The sequence below is a fragment of the Globicephala melas genome, chromosome 7 (assembly GCF_963455315.2).
Source record: "Globicephala melas chromosome 7, mGloMel1.2, whole genome shotgun sequence".
Lineage (NCBI taxonomy): Eukaryota > Metazoa > Chordata > Mammalia > Artiodactyla > Delphinidae > Globicephala > Globicephala melas.
The window spans coordinates 32,685,033-32,711,170 of NC_083320.1; the positions used below are offsets into that span (position 1 = coordinate 32,685,033).

The 26,138-nt window shown below is 34.1% G+C and overlaps 1 protein-coding gene across 11 annotated transcripts in view; it reads right to left on the reverse strand.

Annotated features, from left to right (window-relative positions):
• CARF (calcium responsive transcription factor) overlaps positions 1 to 26,138 on the reverse strand; it is an 83,132-nt gene that overhangs the window by 44,135 nt on the left and 12,859 nt on the right. For 8 of the 11 annotated variants that reach the window (XM_060302033.2, XM_060302028.1, XM_060302027.1 and 5 more), the window contains 9 exons: positions 22,714 to 22,825; positions 22,025 to 22,249; positions 16,372 to 16,492; positions 14,555 to 14,684; positions 13,544 to 13,628; positions 10,394 to 10,583; positions 5,746 to 5,866; positions 3,184 to 3,327; positions 1,286 to 1,519 (listed from right to left, as the gene is read on the reverse strand). In XM_060302033.2, the coding sequence (XP_060158016.1) occupies positions 1,286 to 1,519; positions 3,184 to 3,327; positions 5,746 to 5,866; positions 10,394 to 10,583; positions 13,544 to 13,628; positions 14,555 to 14,684; positions 16,372 to 16,492; positions 22,025 to 22,249; positions 22,714 to 22,782 (1,319 nt within the window). In that variant the 5' untranslated portion in view covers positions 22,783 to 22,825. Of the gene's footprint in view, positions 1 to 1,285; positions 1,520 to 3,183; positions 3,328 to 5,745; positions 5,884 to 10,393; positions 10,584 to 13,543; positions 13,629 to 14,554; positions 14,685 to 16,122; positions 16,190 to 16,371; positions 16,493 to 22,024; positions 22,250 to 22,713; positions 22,826 to 25,490; positions 25,590 to 26,138 lie in introns of those variants that run through there. The other 3 variants (XM_060302030.2, XM_060302034.2, XM_060302035.1) reach the window with 3 other exon arrangements.

A 26,138-nucleotide genomic window follows, 5' to 3' on the forward strand; every position in this document is an offset into this window, starting at 1 on the left:
CAGATGAGAGAACAGAGGGCTACAGAAGTTAAGTATTGCTTTGGCCAAAAAGTTCGTTCGGGTTTTCGTAAGCTGTTAGGGACAAATCCGAATGAACTTTTTGGCCAACCCAATCATTTCCCCAAAGTTATACACCTAGCTAGTAAGTAAGAGAGACTGGGCCTATACCAAAGTTATACATATAAACATCATGTTTCATTGCTTTCAAAAGTCATCAATTAATATATGAAATACGTCTGCTCAAATTTTACAAGTAGACAAATGAGAAGATAGAAATAAAAGGCAGCATTGCCATACGATGATTATAAAAAATAAAGATGTAAAAGAAATGATAAAATTCAATATATATATTCTTTGTGCATTACATTCAGTAGACCACATTGAAGAGCTGTATTATACCTCTGTTTCTACAATATAGGTTTAGTAAAATAGTGGATGGCTTACCAAACTTTGGCTCTGTTCTAAGAATGCCCCAATGGAAATAAACATAAAATGTCTAAGAAAGCTGCTAAATAGAAAAGTCATGTATTAATTAAGAAATAATCCTGGGAAATACTCATTGTGTTGTTCAGATCAGACTACACAATAACCAGAAGGAATAAGGTCAGTTAAGTAGCAGAAATCATGCTGGAGAGCACAGGCTGTAGTCAGACCTAGATTTCAGTTCTGCCTGTATATCTTTAACCACCCTGAGTCTCCATTTCCTCATCTGCAGAATGAGGATAAATACACAAACTTCATGAGTCATAAGAATAAATGAGATCATACCTATAAGTGCTTAGCACAATAGCTGGCACATACATACTAAGTGCCACCTAATAATTATTATTATATCCTGAGTATCAATAAAATTAGACCAGAGTACTATCTATAAAATTTCATTAAACAAAAAAACTATCCACATTCTTTTGTTGTAATAAAATTTAATTGCATTTCAAACAGGTTAAAACAAGTATCTTGGCCCACGTTTTAAAATCTTTTCTACAAATTTTTTTTCTGTAAAGGTATTTAGTACATAATTCAATGTATATATCATTTAGAAATAGTCCAATTTGCCAAATCTGAATATGGAATATCTCAAATGAGTAATTCGAATCATTACTTATGGCTTGCCAAGCATCTGCAGAAAAATGATCAGTTCATAAATAAGATTATTTTAATAAATTAATAAACTATATTCCTTATCTACTCTGATAGCCTATATCCTGGAAAATGTCTATAATATTAAGTGTATTATTTAAACCAACAAACAGAAATGAAAAAGAACAATTTGTTTCTACTGTACCTTAGCTGTTTCCTTACTGCATACACTTGTTGTATTCCCTGTGATACTAGTTCTTGAATTTTATGTGCTACTTGAGGATGTAGACGTGAGGGTAATGTACAGTTCTCATCTCTAACTGCAGCTTCCTCTTCTTCAAGAGAAGACATAGGAAAAGGGGAAGGTGATAAAGGGAGGCAGGGAGTCTCTAATTCGTGATACTGATGAGCTTGCTGAGTAGGTAACTGTACATACCACCTGACAAGAAAAAATATTTAAAATTATATTACTAGACAAAGGCAAGAATCAGGGCTTCCCTGGTGGTGTAGTGGTTGAGAATCTGCCTGCCAATGCAGGGGACACGGGTTCGAGCCCTGGTCTGGGAAGATCCCACATGCCACGGAGCAACTAGGCCCGTGAGCCACAACTACTCAGCCTGCGCATCTGGAGCCTGTGCTCCGCAACAAGAGAGGTCGCGACAGTGAGAGGCCCACGCACCGCGATGAAGAGTGGCCCCCGCTTGCCACAACTAGAGAAAGCCCTCGCACAGAAACAAAGACCCAACGCAGCCAAAAATCAATAAATTAAAAAAAAAAAGCAACAATCATAGTTACTTATGTTAATACTCATCAGGAGAAGGAATCATCGTTTAAGAAAAATTATATGATTATATGATATTAAATAAATGTAAATTTAAAATTTTTACGTAAATTAAATAAAAATAAAATAAATATAAATAAAAGTTAAAATGTTCTGTCTTAACTCTTCTAAGATTGGCTTTATACCCAATTAAATAAAAATCTTTATAAACCTTTATAGACTTTTACTATGTCCTTAAAGTTAAGGAGAGTGCAAGATTTAGGTATACATGAAAATGGTATTTAAAATTTCATATTAAGTAAACTTTACCTCAAAATAATGAGATTTTAAAATCATCTTTTGAATTGTGTATTTTCCCATTCTTCTACCATTTTGTTCCCAAATTACAACTTCTGTGTTGTACGTATAATCCTCCTAACCAAAGAGTGGATAAAATTTAGTGCCTACAAAGATCGAGCTATGTGAGGGAATGTTCTCAGACAGGAACTCAACATACTGCCCCCATAGCACTCCAGCTCCTTTTGCCCCAATGAGCAAGAAATTCAACTAAAAGGTGAACACAGATGTCTTACAGCCATGCAGTAAAACAGATTCTAGGAAAATGAACTTATCTGATAGGATACAGTTTTAATAAATATCTTTATACAAAATGCTTGCACTGTCTGATATTGCATGAAACGGAGCCTACTTAAAAATTATACAAAATGTTCTCCAAACTGAAGAGTCTAATTATTGATTGTATTTATTTTTCATATATCTGAAACTTTTTCTAAAGATCACATAAAAACTGTATTCCATACACTTAACCCCCTTATAAATTCTTCACCATTCTTCAGCACATAAATGAAAGTAAGAAAGAAAGCTAATATTTCTTATTTAAAACCTGAAGCATGAAAGATATAAAATGGAATTTTATATAGGGCTTAGAATTCATATCTGGCTGCCATAAGTAATCAAAGATGGGTTTTAAAAATATATGTAGGTGACTGCAAGTTCAGTTCCTAATAAGTATCTGAAAAAACGTACTAAATATATAATAAAATGTGTTGCTAAATATGTATTTATCATTTGGGGAAAAAACTTCCACACTGTATAAAGAATTCTTTGGTTAAAATTATCCACATTTGGACGATAAACTCAATGGCTTATACAGTGGTAAATCATTTTAATACCTAGGGAGCAACTAATAAGACATCTATCTACCTTATAAAAACCATTTCTTAATGAAATAATTGGAAAACATAATAATTTCTCTTATTACAGAATTCTTCCAAATGGAGCGAAGTAATTTGTAAAATAAAAGAACAATATAAATGTCATACCTAAGAACACCACCAGCATCTACCAAGTTCTTCTTTAGCATGTTAAAGGCTTTTTCCTGCTCCATTCGGATTATTTTCCTGTCAATTTTGGGGTCTGTAGGAACTCTATATTCAGGAAATTTCTGTACCTTTTTAATGTAAATCCTTTTTATAAGAAAAAGAAGAATTGTTTTCATTATACTATAACCTCAAGACTAACTTATCAACCACAAGTTTACTTTAGCATTAGTTTAGCAGAGTTTAGAGAAAATTCGATTAATCTAGAAAGCATTCAGATAATTATGTGAAAGATATGCCATATTTTCCGTGTATAATACTCAGCAAGTTAATAATCATTACTTTAGTAAAAATGTCTAAATATTATGAATATTAACTTTTTTTTTCTGGATCTGTCTCTTCTCCATTCTCCCTGAAGCTGTAAACACCTCACACCTGGATTACTTTACTACCTGCCTTCTGGAGCCTCTAGGCCTCCAGTCTTCTATTTCTTAAATCCACTAGATATATCAATGCCACAATAATTCTTTGCATTTGTACTTCTCTGTTGAAGAATCCATCTGTTCTTTAATCAAGCACAAATTTCTTAGCATTCAAGGCATTCTATATAATTCTAATTTATTTACCCATCTTTTCATCACTTCAAATATAAAATTGCTTTTCCTGTTAAGTTTATCATCTCAATGTTCCTTCCTCCTCTGATACCAAATACACAATCATGCTATATCTTTCTTTATGTCATTCTCCTACCCTACCATATCTTCCTTCTAATTCTCTATCTACCAAATTCAATCTAAACTTCAGTATCCAGGTTAAGTTCCATTTTCTTTCCTGTTAATGAGTTTGCTAGGATATATTCCTTCTCTGAAGACAGTTAGCTAATCCACATATTTAACATTATATACAATACTATTATGTTCTCTTATAGTTTGTTGCTTCCTGATCTACCCCAACAATATTTTAAGTTTCCCATGATTAAGTAAAATCATATACCTCTTTTAGTCTCCCCTCCTTCCCATGGCACCCAATGTTGTTGCTGGGCACAGAGCAGATACTCAAAAAGTACTTATAGAATGATAGAGAATAAAATTATCTCTTCACGTATAGATTTTCTCCCAAGTTATATCTAAAGTTCTACATTGCTCATATTTAAAAGCAATGTTTTGTTTAATGATCTACACTGCTTATATTTAAAAGCAAAGTTTTGTTTAATGGTCAGGTTTAAATATTGTCTAAAGTTATCATTATCAGATTAAACATGAAAAGTCTTCTTAACTGGCTTTAAAAACTTCTTGAGAATGCTGGGGTTTGTGATATGAGATGTAATGCTAAAATAAAATGTTTCAAAGCTCAACTAAATCCAACATTTACATGTTATTTAAAAATTTTATCTTATGATTTAAAACACTTTCAATGTGTGAAAAAAGAATATTAGTAAAGAACATTACAAAAATCTTTAATTGGTGCACATTATTCATTCTCAGCCACAGCAATGACTACTCAGTAGTCCTATTCTACCTAAAACTTACTCTGCTGGTCTTCTACATTGCTGGTATGAATATAATTGGTAAAATCACTCTACAAAGCAACTCTGCAACACCTGTCAACATTTAAAAAGAATACAACACTTGCCCTAGCAATTTCATTTCAAGGAATTTATTCCATCAATATACTTACACAAGTGTACAAATAGGTACAATGTTATTAGCTGAAGCTTTGTATATAATAATAAAGAATATTTTCCAGAGCCTACATGTCCATTGTTGGAGGACTAATTAAGTAAATGATAATTCATCTATAAATGAAATATTATATAGCTATTAAAAAGAAGGAACCATGAAAATAACATAATTTGTATGTCAATTTTATCTCACTTTTTAAAATCAGTTGATCAATCAATAAAAAGAAGTAATCGGTTCATTTAAATATAGACATGGAGCCAACTTTGAGATATACTGAGAATGAAAAAAATAGAGTAAAACAAGGTCCTACTGTATAGCACAGGGAACTATATCAATATCCTGTGATAAACCATAATGGAAAAGAATATGAAGAAGAATATTTATACGTATAACTGAATCACTTTGCTGTACAGCAGAAATTAACACAACATTGTAAATCAACTATACTTCAATAAAAAATTTTTTTAAATGTAGAGGAATATATATCTCTACATTCACACTAGTATGAAGCATAATAGCTGTGCAGCAAATAACTACAATAGGCATTCAGAATGGAAATGTATCAATGTGAATTCATAGCCGGAAAGAAGGTATGCTACTACCCAAATTTAAGGAAAGAAAATATTAGTAATCTTTACTGAGATCTTCAACATTTATGACAGTAGAGTATATACCTATATGCATATACACAGAATATCTTTGCAAGGTTACTCAAGAAATTGGTAAGAGTTGTTGCCTTAAAGTGGGACACAGGAAGCAGGGGTAAGAGGAAACAGATTTCACTGTATGCTTTTGGCACTGCTTAAACTTAATAAAAATGTGCATATTAGCTATTCAAAAATAAGTACTTAATAAAAAAGAAATAAAAGAAAATAAAGCTTACCGGGCTGGACAAGTAGCTTTGTAGAGCTGACAAGACCTGCTTTCCTGCTCACTGATTTTTTTTAACTGGAAACCTTTTCTTCTTGGCCCATACTGACACTCCATTACCACAGCTCTACTCCCTGTGGGCCAAAACCAACTATTGATATTTAATTCAAGTATCCATCTGTTCTGGACACTAGATTAAAAATAACTTGGTGGTGGCAATGACAAAATCTATACTTCCAATTATACAACCTTAAGGAAAGAAAACATCAGTAAGACTTACTAAGATGTACAAACACATAAATTTAAAAGTTTATTGTAATAGTTACCAAATGTACCGCATTATGGTAAGGAAATTAGCAAATACCACATTTACTGACTGTCAACTGGTATTTACATATGTATGGTTTTTAATAATAAAATTTACTACTTTATAAGTAGAAATTAGCAAATGCTACATTTGTTAGTAAATATTAGTATCATTTAAAATTTTATTTCCTTTTATAATTCCTTATTTCTTTTTGAGCTGTTAGAATAATGTGATGACCAGCCTCTAAGATGGCTCCCAATGATCTCTGCCTCTTAGTACTCATGTCCTTGGTAATCCCCTCCCCTTGAGCATGAGCTAGACTTACTAACTTACTTCTACTGAACATGGCAGAAGTGACAGGATGTTATTTTTGATATTAGGTTATAAAAAGACTGTGACTTCCATCTTGGGTACTTTCTTGCTCTTGCTTGGATTGCTCTCTCCTGGTGAAATCAGATATCATGTGGTGAGACAGCTCTGTGAAGAGGCCCACCTGGCAAGGAATAGGCCTGCCAACAGCCACATGAGTGAGCGTGGAAGCAGATCCTCCCCCAGTCAAGTCCTGAGACGACGGCAGATCCAGCCAACATCTTAATTGCAGTCTTGTGAGAGAACCTGGGGCAGAACCACCCTGTTAAGCTGCTCTTGGATTCCTGACCCATAGAAACTGTGAGACAATAAATGTTTGTTGTTTTCAACCACCACATTTGGGGTAATTTGTTACAGTACCATAGATAACACAAATAAGCAGAAGTGAAAACTATACAATCTAGGATTTTAAGTTGGATATCCTAATCTATGTAGGGTACAGCAAACTTTTCAAATATAAAACCCAAAACCCCAGGGACTTCCCTGATGGCCCAGTGATAGAATCCACCTTCCAATGCAGAGGACACAGGTTCGATCACTGGTCGGGGAATTAAGATCCCACCTGTCGCAGGGCAAGCAACGACAGAGCCCACGTGCTCTAGAGCCCACACGTCACAACCAGAGTGCCCACAAGCCGCAACCACTGAGCCTACATGCTCTAGAGCCTGCACAGCAAACTAGAGAGAAGCCCACGTGCCACAACGAAGAGCCCGCGTGCCGCAAGATCCCGCGTGCCACAACTAAGACCCAATGCAGCCAAATAAATAAATAAATATATATTTTTAAAAACCCTGAAAAACACCAACCATGAATAAAAGTGTTGATAAGGCTGATAACTAACTTCTTCTAAATGATGGTAAAAGGAAAATCACAGTTTGAGAAACAATATTTTATAATACATAAAACAAAGAATATGCAGAATATAAAGAACCATAAATAATTTAAAAATAAAAACTAACTACCAAACAGAAAAATGGGCAAAGACTATGAATAGGCAATTCAGAAAGGAAACAAAAGGATATTAAATAAACAAAAAGACGCTCAACTTCACTAGTAAACAGGGAAATGCAAATTGAAACAATACTAAGGACTTCGCTGGTTGCACACTGGTTAAGAGTCCACCTGCCAATGCAGGAGACATGGGTTCAAGTCCTGGTCCGGGAAGATCCCACATGCCACGGAGCAACTAAGCCCGTGCGCCACAACTACTGAGCCTGCGTTCTAGAGCCCGCGAGCCATAACTACTGAGCCCGCGTTGCCACAACTACTGAAGCCCACACGCCTAGAGCCCGTGCTCCGCAACAAGAGAAGCCACCACAATGAAAAGCCCACACACTGCAATGAAGAGTAGCCCCCACTCGCCGCAACTACAGAAAGCCCATGTGCAGCAACAAAGACTCAACACAGCCAAAAATTAATTAATTTAAAAAAATAAAACAATAGTAAGATACTCTCTCACACTCTTCAAATTGGTAAACATAAAAAATTTGACAATACTCTAAAACAACTGAATCCACTGATCAATCTTACAGTTAAAAATGCTACATAGGTAGTGATAAGAAGTACACAGCACACCTATGAAGTATTCTCGCAAAATACTTTAATCAAGATTAAATCTTCATTTAATCAAACTCATACATCTAACAGACTACAGGAAATACAGGAGATAAAAGAACATGTTAAAAAACACCAGAGATAGAATCAGCAAAATCCTGAATATGGCAAAGTGTACAGGACAAACTACCTGGGGGAAAACAGGAGAGAAGTTTTTAGATGAGAAGAAACTTAACCAAATTTGATCCATAAACTTGGTTTGCATGTGAATTTATACAAACCTCTGCAAAAAGAATTATGGTAAGTGGAGAAATGTGAACAATGGACAACTTATGATATTAGGAAACTACTGTTCGGACTCCTTTGGTGGTCCAGTGGTTAAGACTCCACGCTTCCACTGCAGGGGGCGTTGGGGAACTAAGATTCCACATGCCATGCAGCATGGCCAAAAAATTAAAAATTACAACATTAAAAAAAAAAAAGAAATTACTGTTAATTTTTTAAAGTGGGATAATGGGATATCCTTATATTTCAGATATATACTTTAATACCTTAAATACCTTATATACTTTTAGTAATTATTGATGAAACGATATCTGGAATTTCCTGTAAAATCATCTTTAGTAACTATAGATGAAATGATATCTGGAATTTCCTGAAGAAGTGGGTAGGGGTATAAATGACACAAGATTGACCACATGCTGATACTTGTTGAAGCTGGATGATGCATACACGGAGTTATGAGATTTCATACATTATTACCTCTACTTTGACATGCATATGAAAATTCCCATAGCATAAAGATTTTTAAAAATCTGACAATGTCAAATCATAGAATGAATGTGGGAAAGGGAAACTTTCATACATTGCTCAAAGGACTAAAAATTGATACAGGTTGTCAATTCCTCACGTATGATTCTCATATTTAAAAAGCATGGAAAACAAAAATTTTTGGAATACATTTGGCTGCAAAACCTGACCTGAACTTTATGAGGCTATTTATAGTCTTTATTCCTTTTAGTGTGGCTATGCATAATGAATTACTGTGTTTGATTATGTGATATTGTCTATGGAATACTTGCTAGGAGTATTCTGTAATATTACCATATTATAGTCCAAAAATACAGAATTCTGAAATACATTTGGGAAAAAAAAGTTTAGAGATTTTGGACCTGAACACCACCTTAGAGAGCAACTTGAGATAATCTTGTAAAGTAATTCCACTTTAATGCACACACTCTAGTAAACTACTTACAACTTTCCAACAGAAAACATGTATCATGGAGGTTAGACCATAGAATTCTTTGTAATATTGAAAAATTGGAAACAACCTAAATGATCATTAGTAGAAAAATAACTGCAGTTTGGTCATACGCTGGAATGACCAAATTTAAGTAATAGATTATTATATAATGTTAAATTATATAATAATTAAATTGGGTTAACTAGAATTTATAGTTATCAATATGGATAGATTTCAAAAATAAGAATGAGTGAAAAGTTTACCTAAGAAAATCTATAGTTTATTACTTACACATACTTTAAAATGTTCAAAACAATAAAATATATTATTATAAATACAAACATGTGTGATAAAGTATAAAAATACACACCAAATTCATGTAGTAGCTGCCTGAGGGGAGTTAAGAAGGGATTTTAAACTGGGGAGGAGAATAAAATCTGGGCAGAAGGGGTTACATTTATCTCAGCTTCCTCTAAGTAGTTCTCTTTACCCTCAGAGGTCCAGGATGAGGCTGCAACTCTTCTAGTTAAATCAATGCCCCCATATTTCTCAAATAAATCACTTATTCTTAGGTTCTTTGGGGTCTGACTAGTCCTAGGGTGACTCTCTGGAAATCGTCTGAAACTCTACTGCTTTAGTAAACACTAGCCCAGTGTTTGAGAATGCTGTATGTAACATACCTGATACTTGAGAACCCTAATATTAGAATTCTATATAATAACTCCAGATTGTATACCAGTTCTATACAGTAACTCCTGAGTTATACACTATATAAAATGGACACCGATTTTTTTCCCAAAAGACAAATCAAGAGAGAAGGAGAGACTATCAGGATTGGATGGGAAAAAAAAAAAAAACAACCAGCTATACATATTTAAAATAATAAAACTGCTTTATGGTTTGATTTTTATTAAATAGGTCTACCCGGAATTTAAATATTTTTTACTTTCTATTTTTCAGTATGAAGTATTATTTATTTACCCTAATATACTAAAATACAATTTTACAACATAAAATAATTGGTTATATTTACTGTAAGTTTTCTTTTTAGTTTAATATGCATTTTCACCAATTAACAGTCAGTTGTCATCTACCAAAATGAAAATGTTATCACCTTAGGAAAACCACATTTTCACAACAGATCATGGCTGCTGCTGAACTTTTTAAAATAAATCTTTAAAAAAGTACCTGCATTGACAAATGGGATTCCATCATATGGGACATACTGGGATTTCCACATCAAGCGTGTAGCTGGCTTGGCTGGGCTTGGAGATTGGCGGGTCCCCCAAACACTCTGTGTTTGCTGCTTGTGAAATGTTAGGACACTTTCTAATTCAGTCTCACTTACACAGTAGCCACGGTATGAATCTCCAATTTTCTGCATGTAGAAATTCACACACATATCACTTATTCAGATATACATTTCTTACTTCCATTTTATGGTTCCATTCTTGTTCTTTATTCTTTAGCTCCCACTTTTAACTTCCACCTTGCTAATATATTTTTAAGTATTTTTGTAAGCTGTCTTAAATTCTTCCTGAAATAAGGCAAGGTATAAACAAATCATGTAAATAAATTGATATTATCTATCCACAACCTTGTGAGTATCCCTCAACTAGAAGAAAAGCTTTTTCTATACCCAGAGAAATTTTTTAACTGTGATCTCTTAAACTGAAATGCATTTAGACCTAGAATTGATTCCAGGTATGTTTCTCCCTTATAGGGAATAAGAGCAGAGATGTGGAATAGAGATCTTTTTCCTCCTAATTAGACTAAACATTTCACCTGGCAAGAATACATTTAACAAAAGGAAGGTATCAACATACTGTTGTAGGTATACTTTGAGCCATAATAAAAAGAGATATTCTGATTCCAAACAATACATTATCTACAATTTCCCCTAAAAATAACGAAAATGCCTATGCTTATGAATTTTCTTCTAGCCTAGATATCTCCTCATCAAAATATCCCTACAAATAAAAGTAGGAACATTAACTCTAGCTATAGCATGTTTTTACAAATAAAATGAATACAGCATATAATGTTGTTAATGAAAGGAAAAATTCAGAATTAGTACAATGCAGTCAGACCCATATCAGGAGATAAAAGTTTAATGCAGTATTGAAATTTGTCCAACTAACAGATTTTGGTCAAATCTAAAAAATGCCTATAAGAAAAACACCTTTAAATGGAAATTCAAAAAGTAAAAAGGACTACTAAGCAATATTTTTAAGCAAAATGCAGAAAATATTTCTTCAGCCATTAACCAAAAATGTTTTTCACTATTGATATAGCTTGGAGAAAAAGAATCCTTCAATCTTTGAGATAATTCAGGCTGCTGGACAGTTTTAACTAATTTCTTACAAGATATATGATGTTAGATTAGCTACACAATGTACCATGGTGTAAAATGAAGTAATTTGGCCACATAATTGCTAATGCTTTAATGTCCATAGCATTTCATAAAGTTTATAATAATGATGTTAAAAACCCTCATCAAACGACAAGAATAGTACCTTTAGGAAACCAGTGAAAAACTATGACTAACAAAAAGTGTGAAGGGAAAAAAAATCTTACTGTCTATACATACATACGTACGTAACACTTAGAAAAGCAACAACAGTGATGATGTCCTAACAAATGTAATACATCATTAGACTTCATGATTAGAAATTTTCTCAAAACATTAAAACTCAAGTAATGTTTTTCCTTGCCATATTTTAAGATTTGTTTAAAACAATGAAGCATTTTAATAATTAAATACTCATTACCATATATGGTTTATATGTAGAAGTGCATGGTCCTTTTCCACAAAAAGTGTATAGTCTAAAAGGTATATAATAGTGAACAACCCAAGCTAGCAAATAATTAAGAATGGTAATGGTAATAATTATCAAAGAATTTTAAGAGATAAATAAGGACTTCCCCAGTGGCGCAGTGGATAAGACTCCGCGCTCCCAATGCAGGGGGCCCCAGGTTTGATCCCTGGTTAGGGAACTAGATCCCACATGCATGCTACAACTAAGAGTTTGCATGTCACAACTAAGGAGCCCGTGAGCTGCAACTAAGGAGCCTGCCTGCCGCAACTAAGAGCCGGCACAACCAAATAAATACATAAATAAAATTTTAAGAGATAAATAGGTAAAAGATAAAGTAATCATTAGACTATTACAGAAAAGACATATAGGACTTGCATTGGGATTTGAAGAATAGTAGTTAGAAAGGTTAGTAGAAGAAAAAATAACATATTAGGAAATGGAAATAAACACAAGTGAAGGAGGAGATAAAGGAAGATTCTGAAGTGTGTTCCAAGTAGGAATACTTGGCTAACATGAATGAAAGATGAATTGGAGAAAAGCAGGAAATAAAAAAGGATAAGATAAGGTGATACCTGATTATAGAAGACCTTGAAAGCTAGTAACAAGTGGCTAAATGATGTGGAAAAATAACACTGAGCTTATTGGGCAGTGAGAAAAGACAATGAAAGTAATATTTAAAGATAAGTAGTTTTAGAAAACTACACAGTAAGGACTAGAAATGGAAAAGTCAAAGAGATTAATGGGAAGGCTGTTACCATAATTGAGTTCAAGATAACAAAGGTCTGTGGGAAAAGCTCCCTTTAAACCACTTTAAAGAAAAAAACTAAAAGAATCAGGTGACTATCTGAATATGGGAAAGGAAGAAATTAGTCTAAAACTTTGTATCTAAGGAGATGGTATTTGTTATTACACAGACAAGGAATTTAGGAAGTAGAGCTAGTTGTGGTATGGCAGATAATTTCTCTTTAGATACGGTGAATTTGAGGTGAAATCTAAGTAAAGCTTCAAGTAAGTAGCTAGAGATCTGGGACAAAAGCAAGGGCAGAATTAAAGAACTGGTGATAGAGATTTGGGAATCATTTTTATAAAACTGAGAATTGAAAGTCAACAAAGCTGTTAAGCTCTACAAGGGATAAAATGTAGAGAAATAAGACAAGGTCAAATGGTGACTCTTGAAGAATTTCTGCTGAGAATATGAAAAGAAATAAATGCCAAGCAAAGAAACAGAAGGAATGATTAAAGGATAAAAAGTAGAGAAACATGATAGTGAAGTTTTATGGAAGACAAGGGAAAAGAGTTGTAAGAGAAGAAATGAAATGACAGTGAAGTGTGAAGGGATTTATAAGATCTCTGCTTTAACAGAGCTTACAAGCTCTAAGGAATAAAAGAGTTAGCACAAACATGAACAAAATATTACAGATACAGCTTCTATTAGTTGTACTCAAAAGTGGACATTTTGGGATGAATTGTAGTTATAATCAACTAAGTGAATCTACATAAGGATTATTTTTTAACTCACCTCACAGCTCCTAAGACGACAGGCCCATATAGGTGTGTTAGAAGAAAGTGGCTGGAGTGGAGCCAAAAAGGGTTCTTCAAGTATTCTGGGATGGGGGGGCATATATAAATATATATTACAAGTTACACACACACACACACACACACACACACACATACACACACACAGCATTCAGTTGCTTTATCCTCTTAGCCAGTCAAAGACAATACTGAGGTCATCAATTAGAAATTGTAATAATAATGGCAGATCGGTCTGATGGATGTAATTATGCTTTTTTTAATCATTACTATTTCATCAATTGCTAAAGCAAAAGTCTAACTTTGTTCTTCCAAATACCTGTAGTTTCAACAAATTCAAGTGTTTTATATATCTTTCTCAGAGCTTATTTTGTATTCTCACATAATTATTTTTCATTTAACAAAAAATGAGTCAATAAACCATCTTCAGGTGACTTATTAACAGTAACAAGATATTACGTCAAGTTCTAAAGTTAAATGTCACAAATATTATGTTACCTTTAAAATATTTTCATAGAACAATTAAAATATAATACAAAACCCATGTCTATATTTCCCTAAATTATTATAAACAGTGTTATTTTTAGGCAAAAGTAAAAGCTGAAATAGACATTAACAAAAAACATTTTAAACACTTTACCACAGAGGAATTAAATGCATAAAAATGTGATGAACCATTAAAAATTATAGGACCTAGAATGGATATTTCTTTTTTTAAAAAACTGTATTAGTGCCAGATGTTTACAGATTGCTTCAAAAGATAACAGGCAAATGTCACTGAGGAAAAGTAGCACGTTGGCCTTTTATAGATTCTAAAGTAGCTCCCTTATTGCCAAGATGTTATTAAAATGATTAAGGATGTATTTGATGATGGTTTATTTTATTTTCTGAATTTCTGATCTTTTCTATAGTCAGCCAGCTTTAAATGTGATAATGTAAAAAGAGATTTCCATGGTGATGTTCAAAGATGAGCTCCTCTTTCTCATTGACTCACCTGGTCACTGTCTTTTTGGGCAATGTGAGGGATGCATGTGGATGAAGAATGTAACTACTGTTATTGTCTGCTAGAGAATCCACTCTTACAGTTGGTAAGTTTCCGTCACTGGGTTTCTCTTCAGAGACATCTTAACAATAAGAACAAGAACAAAGCAACATCAATATCTTGAATAAGACCATGAGAATGTAATGAACTGGAACTAATACATTTGAAATAGGAAAGATATACTCTGAAGCTAAAGATAATAAAACTTACACTTTATTGAGAATTTCTCTGATAAACTTGTTTACTTTTAAACTGCAATACTGACTACTAAAGTTTTGGAACTTATATTGAACAGCTAGGATATAAAAGTGGTAGAAGTAATTGTTATATTAATAGTATCACAATATAATAGGAAAATGTAAGACTAATTCTTTTAGTTTTTATACCATGTTTGTAATGTTTTCTGCAAACTATGTTTTCTTTTCCTTAAGTTGTAACAACTGTTATCAAAGACAAAGAATCATAACACTAAGGTAAGAATTATTTGCCCTAAACCATTATCTATGAAAACATGACAACAGTGTAGCTATGATGTTAGAAAAGAGATTCAAATAGATGGAAAAGGAAGGGAAGAAAAAGGAAAAGAACGAATAGGGATAATATCAAATAGGTAGAAAAAGAATAAAATAAAAAGAAATAGGGGGACTTCCCTGGTGGTGCAGTGGTTAAGAATCTGCCTGCCAATGCAGGGGGCACGAGTACGAGCCCTGGTCCAGGAAGATCCCACATGCCACGGAACAACTAAGCCCATGTGCCACAACTACTGAGCCTGCACTCTAGAGCCCATGAGCCACAAGTACTGAGCCCACATGCCACAGCTACTGAAGCCCGCACGCCTAGAGCCCACGCTCTGCAACAAAAGAAGCCACCGCAATGAGAAGCCCGCACACCACAACAAAGAGTAGCCCCTGCTCGCTGCAATTAGAGAAAGCCCACATGCAGCAACAAAGACCCAACACGTACAAAAATAAAAAATAAATAAATACGGACTTCCCTGGTGGTGCAGAGGTTAAGAATCCGCCTGCCAATGCAGGGGACATGGGTTCGAACCCTGGTCCGGGAAGATCCCACATGCCGCAGAGCAACTAAGCCTGTGCTCTAGAGCCCATGAGCCACAACTACTGAGCCCACAAGCCTAGAGCCCATGTTCCACAACAAGAGAAGCCACTGCAATGAGAAGCCCGCACACCACAACGAAGAGCAGCCCCCGCTCGCCACAACTAGAGAAAGCCCATGCACAGCAACGAAGACCCAATGCAGCCAAAAAATTAATTAATTAAAATAAATAAATTTATTTAAAAAAATGGGGAGTATGATTCTTTCTGAATCTGAAGGAACAAAGAGGAAAAAAGCAAAGAGGATGAGAAGAATAGTTAAAAAAAAAAAGTGTCACATGTCTAACAACATTGATAAAAATATAAAATAAAAATTTCTCCAGTAGTTATTAGCACCATGTTCTTGTTATTGTTGCTGTCATTATTACTGTTATTAAAATTAAGAAGAATTTATTTTATGCTCACTGGTCATTTGGGAGGAAGCAAGAGTCAACCAGCTTCACAGAATTCCAAAATGAAATAGACAGCTAACCTAGACAGGAGTTGAAAAATGAACTTGAAATTTATTTGGGCTAAGAAACTTTTTCTAATCATTCAGTTCACAATCTTACCCAAAGAGATCAATTTTAGCACTGACTTTCATGAGGTGATTTTCTGAATATACGTTTGTTCTTTAAAACGTTCTTAAATCCCCTATATCCCATGATTACTCACCCTGAGGACTATTCACATCCACAAGCTGCCCCTGAGGTACAATCACTTGTGTCGTTCCTGTCTGGGTAGATGGAATTACACGCAGCACCTGTCCATTTTCTGATGGGCTGGCAACAATCATCTTGGAGGCATTTTAAAAAAATCAAATGCATAAGTCTACAATGATTCAAAAGAATCATTACTTAAAAAATTAGTAGACATGCCTACCTCTACAGCAGATACTATCATTTTCTTCGTTTTATAGATGAAAACACTGAGGTACCTAAAAATTTTTTCCCAAAGTCTCACAATTGATAAGTGGTAAAGCCAGGATTCAAAACTGGCAGTTTGATCCTATGTCCTATGATCTTAACCACCTATGATCTTAATCATTACATGGACGTGAGGTCTAATTACTTAGTAACCTGAACACGTAAGTCTCTGACTACACTAAATATATTTACTTTTTTCTACTTACTGTATTATCCACACGTTTGACCTATTTGTGTGATAATCACTGGTCTCATATTTTAAGTCATTTTCATTTAAAAACAGTAACTTAGATGTCTAATTAAACAGGATTTATTTTTATATCTCTGCATTTTTATATATCCTGTCTTGGTCTATAAGGAATACTACAGAGTGACCCAAAAGTCTGAAAACATAGGGGAATTGTATATTTATTATTTCCTTTGGTGTTTTTGTTTGCTTTTTTCAGTTTAACAAATGAACTCCTTGCCTCAAATTTAGAGGAATGTCAACTAAGAAAGCGTCTAAAGTTGAAGAAAAACATTTTGAGCCTGTCATTTAAAAATATAACTAATATATTATTTAAAATTAAGTTTATCCTATATTTCCAGACTTTCTGGATACCTTATAAACTTTATTACCTAAAAACTACTCTTCTACTAACAGTTTTACTGTTTTACCTGAAATCCCCTGTCCTCAGTTTTCCCTAGGGCAAATAACTGTCCTTAATCATTCCAACCCACTTTCTCAAACTTCCCTTTTGCTATGTAAAACATGAAAACTTTGCTGATGGCCTGATAGAGACGGCATCACTTTTAGAGAGGGTCATTTGAAAAACTTTAAATTTGGGAAAAAAAAAAACCACCCTTAAACCTCAACAAAACAGAAAGCTTTCACTATAATCATAAACATTTCCCAGAAATTAAGAGTAGAAATTTTTTCCTTCCCTCAGTGTTTGTCAAGTTTCTTGAGATAAAAAAATCTTGCCGTATCTCTTATACCTCTTATTACTTCAGCATGAAAATCAACTGTAAACTCTGAGGATGATAATTCCTTTTCATTTGTGGAGTTCATACTAAGCAGCAGGACTTTACATGGATCGGGTTGGCCAAACGGTTCGTTTGGTTTTTTCTGTACGATGGCTCTAGTAGCACTTAGTTGACTTTAACTTCATTCAAAACAATTTTGTTAGATTTTATGTGACAGCTGTCATATCAGTGTGCATTTAAAAAACGACTGACCAAAATTGGTGAATTTTTTTATAAATGTTTATTGGCATCATAATTTTTTTTTTTTTTTTGGTTGCGCCAGGTTCTAGTTGCTGCCGGTGGGCTCCTTAGTTGCAGCACGTGGGCTCCTCAATTGCGGCCAGTGGGCTCCTTAGTTGCAGAATGTGAACTCTTAGTTGCTTCGTGCATGTAGGATCTAGTTCCCTGACCAGGGATGGAACCTGGGCCCCCTGCAATGGGATCTCGGAGTCTTAACCGCTGTGCTGCCAGGGAAGTCCCAAAATTGGTGAATTTTTGTGTAGCCATTTTAATACTGAAGATGGAAGGAAAAAAACCCAACATTTTTGGCATATTATGCACTTTATTATTTCAAGAAAGGTAAAAATGCAACTGAAACGCAAAAAAAGATTTGTGCAGTGGCATGGAGAAGGCGCTGTGTCTGACTGAATGTGTCAAAAGTGGTTTGCGGGCTTCCCTGGTGGCGCAGTGGTTGAGAGTCCGCCTGCCGATGCAGGGGACACGGGTTTGTGCCCCGGTCTGGGAAGATCCCACGTGCCGCGGAGCAGCTGGGCCCATGAGCCGGAGCCTGTGCTCCGCGACGGGAGAGGCCCCAATAGTGAGAGGCCCGTGCACCGCAAAAAAAAAAAAAAAAAAAAAAAAGTGGATTGCGAAGTTTCATGCTGGAGATTTCTCGCTGGATGATGCTCCACGATCAGGTAGACCAGTTGAAGTTGATAGCGATCAAATCGAGACATTGAGAATAATCAACGTTATACCACACAGGAGATAGCCGACATACTCATAATATCCAAATCAAGCGCTGAAAATCATTTGCGCCAGCTTGGTTATGTGAATCGCTTTGATGTTTGGGTTCCACATAAATTAAGCAAAAAAACCCTTCTTGACCGTATTCCCGCATGCGATTCTCTACTTAAACGTAATGAAAACGTTCCATTTTTAAAACAAATTGTGACCGGCAATGAAAAGTGGATACTGTACAATAATGTGGAACAGAAGAGATTGTGGGGCAAGCGAAATGAACCTACACCAAAGGCCGGTCTTCATCCAAAGAAGGTGAGGTTGTGTATATGGTGGGATTGGAAGGGAGTCCTCTATTATGAGCTCCTTCTGGAAAACCAAATGATTAATTCCAACAAGTACTGCTCCCAATTAGACCAACTGAAAGCAGCACCCGACGAAAAGCATCCGGAATTAGTCAACAGAAAATGCATAATCTTCCATCAGGATAACGCAAGGCCGCATGTTTCTTTGATGACCAGGCAAAAACTGTTACAGCTCGGCTGGGAAGTGCTGATTCATCCACCATATTCACCAGACATTGCACCTTCGGATTTCCATTTATTTAGATCTTTACAAAATTCTCTTAATGGAAAAAATTTCAATCCCCTGGAAGACTGTAAAAGGCACCTGCAAGAGTTCTTTGCTCAAAAAGATAAAAAGTTTTGGGAAGATGGAATTATGAAGTTGCCTGAAAAATGGCAGAAAGTAGTGGAACAAAAGGGTGAATACATTGTTCAATAAAGTTCTTGGTGAAAACGAAAAATGTGTCTTTTATTTTTACTTAAAAACCAAAGGCACTTTTTGGCCAACCCAATATTACGTTATTTAATCTTCATCACATGTATATAAACTATATACATTTTATACATGCGGAAATTGCAACACAGTATTTACAAAACTCATTCAAGGTAACTCAGAGCTATATAGTCCTGAGCTGAAATTCAAACCCAAGCAGTCTGACTCCTTTTAACCACTACTTTGTACTGTCTCCCAATATCTGATGATGTTACTTAACCTAAAAAAAGACAAAAATAAAACAATACGAAAACCCTACTGGACTTCAAAAGGCAATAGTAATAATACTGTTGTTAATTCTTTACTCCCTGTAAATGAGATTAAATATGTGTGAAAATTTTTCATTCATTCTTAGAAAATAAGAGTGCTGTGGTTATTTTTAAATCCAAATAAAACACATATAATAAAGTTATAATTTATTCAATCATATGAAAATTTCATAATTAAGACTGATCTGTGGAATATCCCCTTAATTTTGAAACTGTTTCCCAAGCACAGTGGAAAAGCATCTCCTCCATTTTCTGTTTCCTTAGCTTATTCCACCTGTTACCTAAAAACCTATTTTTAATTCATATAATTTGACAATGGTGATGATAATACTACTTTTTCTATTACCAAAAAAAGTAATTATCTTTAATCTTTGCTATGAAAATAAACATAGTTTTGAAGAGTCATCTGCTGCAATACATTTTCTTTGAGGCCGACCATGAAAATCACCAGAAAATCTTGGCTAATGAGTAGTTTTATATTTACTGTGCTCTTTGTGTACAATATTTCTAGTAAATGAAAAATATCATCCCTGCTTCACTCCAAAACCTCCTCTCATCCACTGCAGATTTACCCACTACAGAATCTTTACTAGTTCCGTGAAAGCTTCTATGTGAAAAAAATCATACTTCAAAACAAACAAACAAAAAAGTCATTTTTAACAAAAAGCTCCACTTGGTGGAGACTTTGATAATGGGAAGACTATGCATATATGGAGGCTGGGGGTATATGGGAACTCTCTGTATTTTCTTCTCATTTTGCTGTGAACCTAAAACTGCTCTTAAAATTAAAGTCTATTAAAATAAACAATAAAAACAAAAAATCTCCACTAAGTTTCCCGGAATATCACCACCTTCTGATCTTTGGTTCTTTGGAGAAGATAGCTTCTAACACTCCATGTTCCTTACATTTATTTTCATGCTCATGCCACATGTTTCCTATTTCACAACTTCAAGCAACCCTCTGTATCATCTCCTACCGCAAACAATGTAAAATCACCTTTATAATCACTTCAGATAGAACGTTTAATACAATTACAAAGAGAATGGGAACTCGAACTTTTTTCAGACCCAGACAAATAAGCAACTTTAACATGCTTTTTAGGAAAGGTACCATGTGTAAAATGATAACCCTTCAAACATTTAGACTCTTTTATCCTTCCATTAGAACACACAGACTTTCTAAATGTTCTGATAGAAACTAGAATAAATGTCAAATAAGAGGGGAAATTACAGAAGTATTTCATTTTCAACATGAAATATTAAAATGTATTGGTTCACATCTAGATTATTTGTTGCATATTAACCTCTGCTGGTGATGCAGTATGATTACAGAAGCTTACCCTAACTTTGCATTTCAGTCCTGAAGTAAGCCCAGAAATATGTTGAGCCTGAACATACACACAAAAAAGTTGTCTACAGTCAGCCACCTCTCAACCAATTACTCTCAATGCCCAAATTTAGCTGAATTATAAGGGAGCAAAAGGACATAGATTTAACTCTAGAATGCTCTAGACTAGAAACAAAAATAAGAATTTTGGGTTATATGCTTGCCTACTTAAGTATAATTTATAATTGAAGTTATGATTTTAAAAATAATTTTTATTATTGAATTAAAATTTGTTGTAGAAAATTTGGAAAATACAGGCAAACAAAGAGATACATTATTCTTCATATTATTACTGATATAAATATATTATTAGTCAGAGAGCAATTTAGAACTTTTTCTCATTAATTTTATTTGAATCAAAACCGTCTATCACCACATCTATTCAACTGTGAACTTGGTCGTACATATTTTTGGCTAACAGTTTAAAGCAGCACTGTCAACTTTATGCATTGTTATTCACATGACACCTACATATCTACTTACAAAGATCAGTAAGGGTATGTCTAAATTCCATTATTCCACTGGTACTTCCATTGCTTTCTTTTTCTTCAAGAGAGCATACCAGCATGTGGCACACAAATCAGTAACTGAGATGTTGATAGAGCAAACAACACTGAGTTCAGTCAAATGTATATACAAAAAATAAATGTAAGTTATATGTAAGCTCTGGGACTTTAGCACTGGTGACAGATTATATTACATTTCCAACTGATCTCAAAGTACCAGTTTGCCTAGACATAGTAGCTGGGACCTACTGGTTTGAAGTACTCTGTAGTCCTGAAAGGAAATCTTTTAAAATCCTTATATAACTTAAAAATGAGTGTCATGGAAACAGTATTTTCAAAGCAATGTAAAGCAATAGTGTGAAGAAATTAAGGTCATCTAGTAAAACTAATACATTTTGCCAAATAGCAGAAAACTGGTTATTTTAAAAACGTACTCACCATTTGCTCATTAGAATCCCCCAATGACTGCAGCTCATATTGAATAGGTTGCCCATTTTGGTCCACTAGGTGGAATTGCTCTGCAGAAAGAGTCTGCGTCTGAGTCAGGGGCCCTGGTATATTCTGTGATGTGAGTGAATTATCCACTGCAGTAGTAATGGGTAAAACTCTAGGGGAACCATCTTGTCCAAAAGAAGGCTCACTGGAGTCCATACAGCTTAGATGCTTTTGCAAAGAAAAAAAAAAATCACTTGAGTGTTTGTAAAATAAGTTACAATTTTTAAAAAATAGAATGTTTTTAATAAAAGATGGAGACACATTCATTTTTCAGTTAATTATTCACTTTACTTTTTGCAAGGGTTATCAATTCACAGACTGATATAGACAGAAGTTCGTAAGTGAAACTGTTGATTTTTATTATATTTTATTTCAAATAGTCCAAAGGAATACAATGTGAAATGATGAAATATTTATAATTCAATATGCAGATTTTTCTTTACATATAAACTTTCACAAATACATTAAAGCTCTATATTATAAAATTAAATGATAGAATTATTAAAAATTAAATGTTAAAATTCTTGAATACATTAAATATAACACTATTCCTTAAACATAAAAAATCCAATTGCATGCCGCTTTCCCTTTAAACGGAAAAAAGTTCCCAGTTGAATCCCTACTTCAAATACCTGAGAATCGGTTTTTGACTCTTCGGAATCATTATGGTTGACTCTTAATGAATCAACAGACTGTTCCATGCTGGTATCATATTCAATTCCATTTTCTTCTATTATTTAATACCTGAAAGATTTTAAATATCTGATCAACTAAAGCACTTAACATTTTAATAGAATGTTTGTCTTAAATAAATTTCTCATCTCCCCTACTGTGTTACCCTATACAATTTAGGTTAAATCATTTACACCCTATAAGATCAATAAAACGAACATTCTTGTTAAATAATTTGCAAAGGCACCAGAATAAATTCAAGACAGAGCAAAAAATTAGTGTTATGTAGTTTCCTCACCCTATCCTTAATTGCACTCATGTACTGGTTTATTAAGGTTGCTGCTATGTGACAGGTACTGTTGTTACACCCTTTCAAATTCTTCTAAAATTCTCATTTTACAAAGATGTAATCTAAATAAAAGCTTTTAATTTTATGAGGTGTGCCCTATCATAGCATTAGATAATTTTAAAAGAGATCTCTTGGTACAGGAGGAGATTATATACATACAACTCTTACCATAACATACAATTATACCACTTAATATTAGCATGACAAGCTTTGAAAATGAAGAAATATGTATTCTAAAAAGGTTGAGCCACTTAGGTCTAGTACAGTCGTTTTCCACTGGTGGTGATTTTGCCCCCACACATACCCCCAACACCCCCTAGTCGCCTGGGGATACTGGGCAATGTCTAGAAACTTTTTTGGTTGTCACAACTGGAGGGGGTGCTACTGGTATCTAATGAGCAGAAGTTAGGGGAACTGCTAAACACCTTGCAACGTACAGGACAGCCTCCACATAAAGATGTCAATGGTGCTGAGGTTCAGAAACCCTGGCCTAGTATAGTATAGTGACTAATGGATTCTGTATGATCTAAAAAGAATGATGTTTTATGACTCAAAATTGGAGTAAAGTCAAAATGAAACTGCTGAAGAACACCACTGAAAAATTTATAATATAAAATAAACTTCATAAAATCTTTTTTAAGAACCCAACCCTATAATTTTATTTTTCGAAAGACAGCATAAATTATTTTTTAAAAATCTTTAAAATTTTATTTTTAAATTTACATGCATTAATTGAACTCTTTTTTTGATGTATAGCTCTATGAATTTTAACACAGATAACCGTCATCACAATCGGGATACACGATAATTCCATCACTCTAAACCCTAATTTACATTTATACCTGTATTTAAGACTTATTTAGTATATGTACTTGGATACAATGAAAACTTATTTTTCTGTGATAGCATCCAAACATATATTTGTAAAATTAACCATTTCAGAAAATCTGCAAGGTTTGCTATTTCATATCTTTAAGATATTATAAATAATTCTACTCAAATATAAATTGTAAAATGCTATAAAATCAGTCTTATTTTTAATATATAACTATAAAATATCTTAAAATTGCTTCTCCTTAAAGATTTTAAATTATCACTTGTATTCTAATTTAATGTATTACAAAAATTCCAAAAACCTGTAGTTACCTCTAGGGCTATAAAAGTAAGAGCAATTTTAGTTTATAACTTTCTGTTCTGTTTTGAATTTTTTATACTATACGTGTATTACTTAAGATTAATATTTTATAGAAGGGGTTTAAAAAATAGAAAGGAAGTTTCACTAATGCCAATACAGCAGATTAGACACTGTAGAAAGCTCTCTTGCTAGAAAACAAAAAATAGAAAGTTGATGTAAAACAAAACATTTCGTGGCTGGGAGCTACTATAGGAAGTAACAAAAATGAGAGGCCACTCCCTGCCCTCTCCCACTCTGCCCACCCGCCCACTCCCCAAAATAAAAGCAAAAGCTGTGATCTAAAACCTAAGTGATGAGCACAAGCAAGGAGGAAAATTTCAAGGGCAGTGCTGCTAATAAACACTGTGCCTGGGAAATGGGCTTGGATAAACAGCTGGTAGGGGAGGAGAACTTAAAACTCCCAAGGTAAGACTAAGAACCTGAAAGATCCCGGTAAGCCAATAATGTACCCTGGCTTCTGGTGAGAACAAATGCAGTTATTATTTGGAGGAACACAAACACAGTTAAGACTTTAGTTTCCTTTCACATTAAGATCAATCAAATATAAGCTTACAATCAAAGAGTGCCAAAAACACAAAGAAATAAGCCATCATAAGAAGGAGTCAGCAGATTTAGATCCCCCTAAAAACTTCAAATATTGGAACCATGTAATACTGAATATAAAACAATTATTTAATATTCAAAGAAATAAAAGAATGAGTCATAGGAATAAGGAAGCAACAAGAGACTATCAAAAGTTTCATTTGAAAGAGAACCAAACAGAACTTTCAGCAATGAAAAATGTAATTACTGAAATTAAAAAGTCAATGGATAAATTAAGTAGAAAGTTAGAGGCAGAAGAAAGAATTACTAAATTAGAAGACAGGCTTTAAAAGTTACCCAGGGCTTCCCTGGTGGCGCATTGGTTGAGAGTCCACCTGCCGATGCAGGGGACACGGGTTTGTGCCCCCATCCGGGAAGATCCCATATGCCGCAGAGCAGCTAGGCCCATAAGCCATGGCCGCTGAGCCCGCGGGTCCGGAGCCTGTGCTCCGCAATGGGAGAGGTCACAACAGTGAGAGGGCCGCGTACCGCAAAATAAATAAATAAATAAATAAAAATTACCCAGAATGCATCATAAGTAAAACAGAATATTAAAAAATACAAAGAACACACTTCAAACTAGGAAAATAGAAGAAGAAAGTATAGCATACCTATAATTGGAGTCTCAGAAGAATAAAAAGAAAAAATGGACGAGAGACAATATGTGACGAGATAATGGCTGACCATTTTTCAAAACTGAAGACATGAATCTACAGATAAAGGAAGCACAAAATGTACCAAGATAAATCAAAAGAAATCCATACCAAATGTAGCAAAGTACAAAATTCTAAAGAAAAACAGAAAAAATCTAAAATGCAGCCAGAGAGATACGATCACCTACAGAGTATTAACATTAGATATACATCAGACTATTCAATAGCAACAATGGCCATAGAAGTCACAAGAATAATAAAAAACTAACTTTCAGTATATAATTGTATATGCTCAAAGCTACTTTTTCACAAGAGGGTGAAAGACATTTTTAAGATTAAAAAACTGAGTTTATAATGAACAGATCTTACACAAAAGCAATTCCTAAAGAAGTAGAAAATAAAAATGATACCAGAAGGAAGTCCTGAAATGCTAGAAAAATGGTAAGCAAATAAATTAATAACTCTAAGAAAAACCTAAATAAACACTGTCTGTATAAATAATACTATTACAATTTTGTGTATCTGTGTTTTAATGATAGAAATAAAATACTGGAGAACTAAATAAAATAATTAACTCAAGGGGGTGATGACAGATAAACACAATAC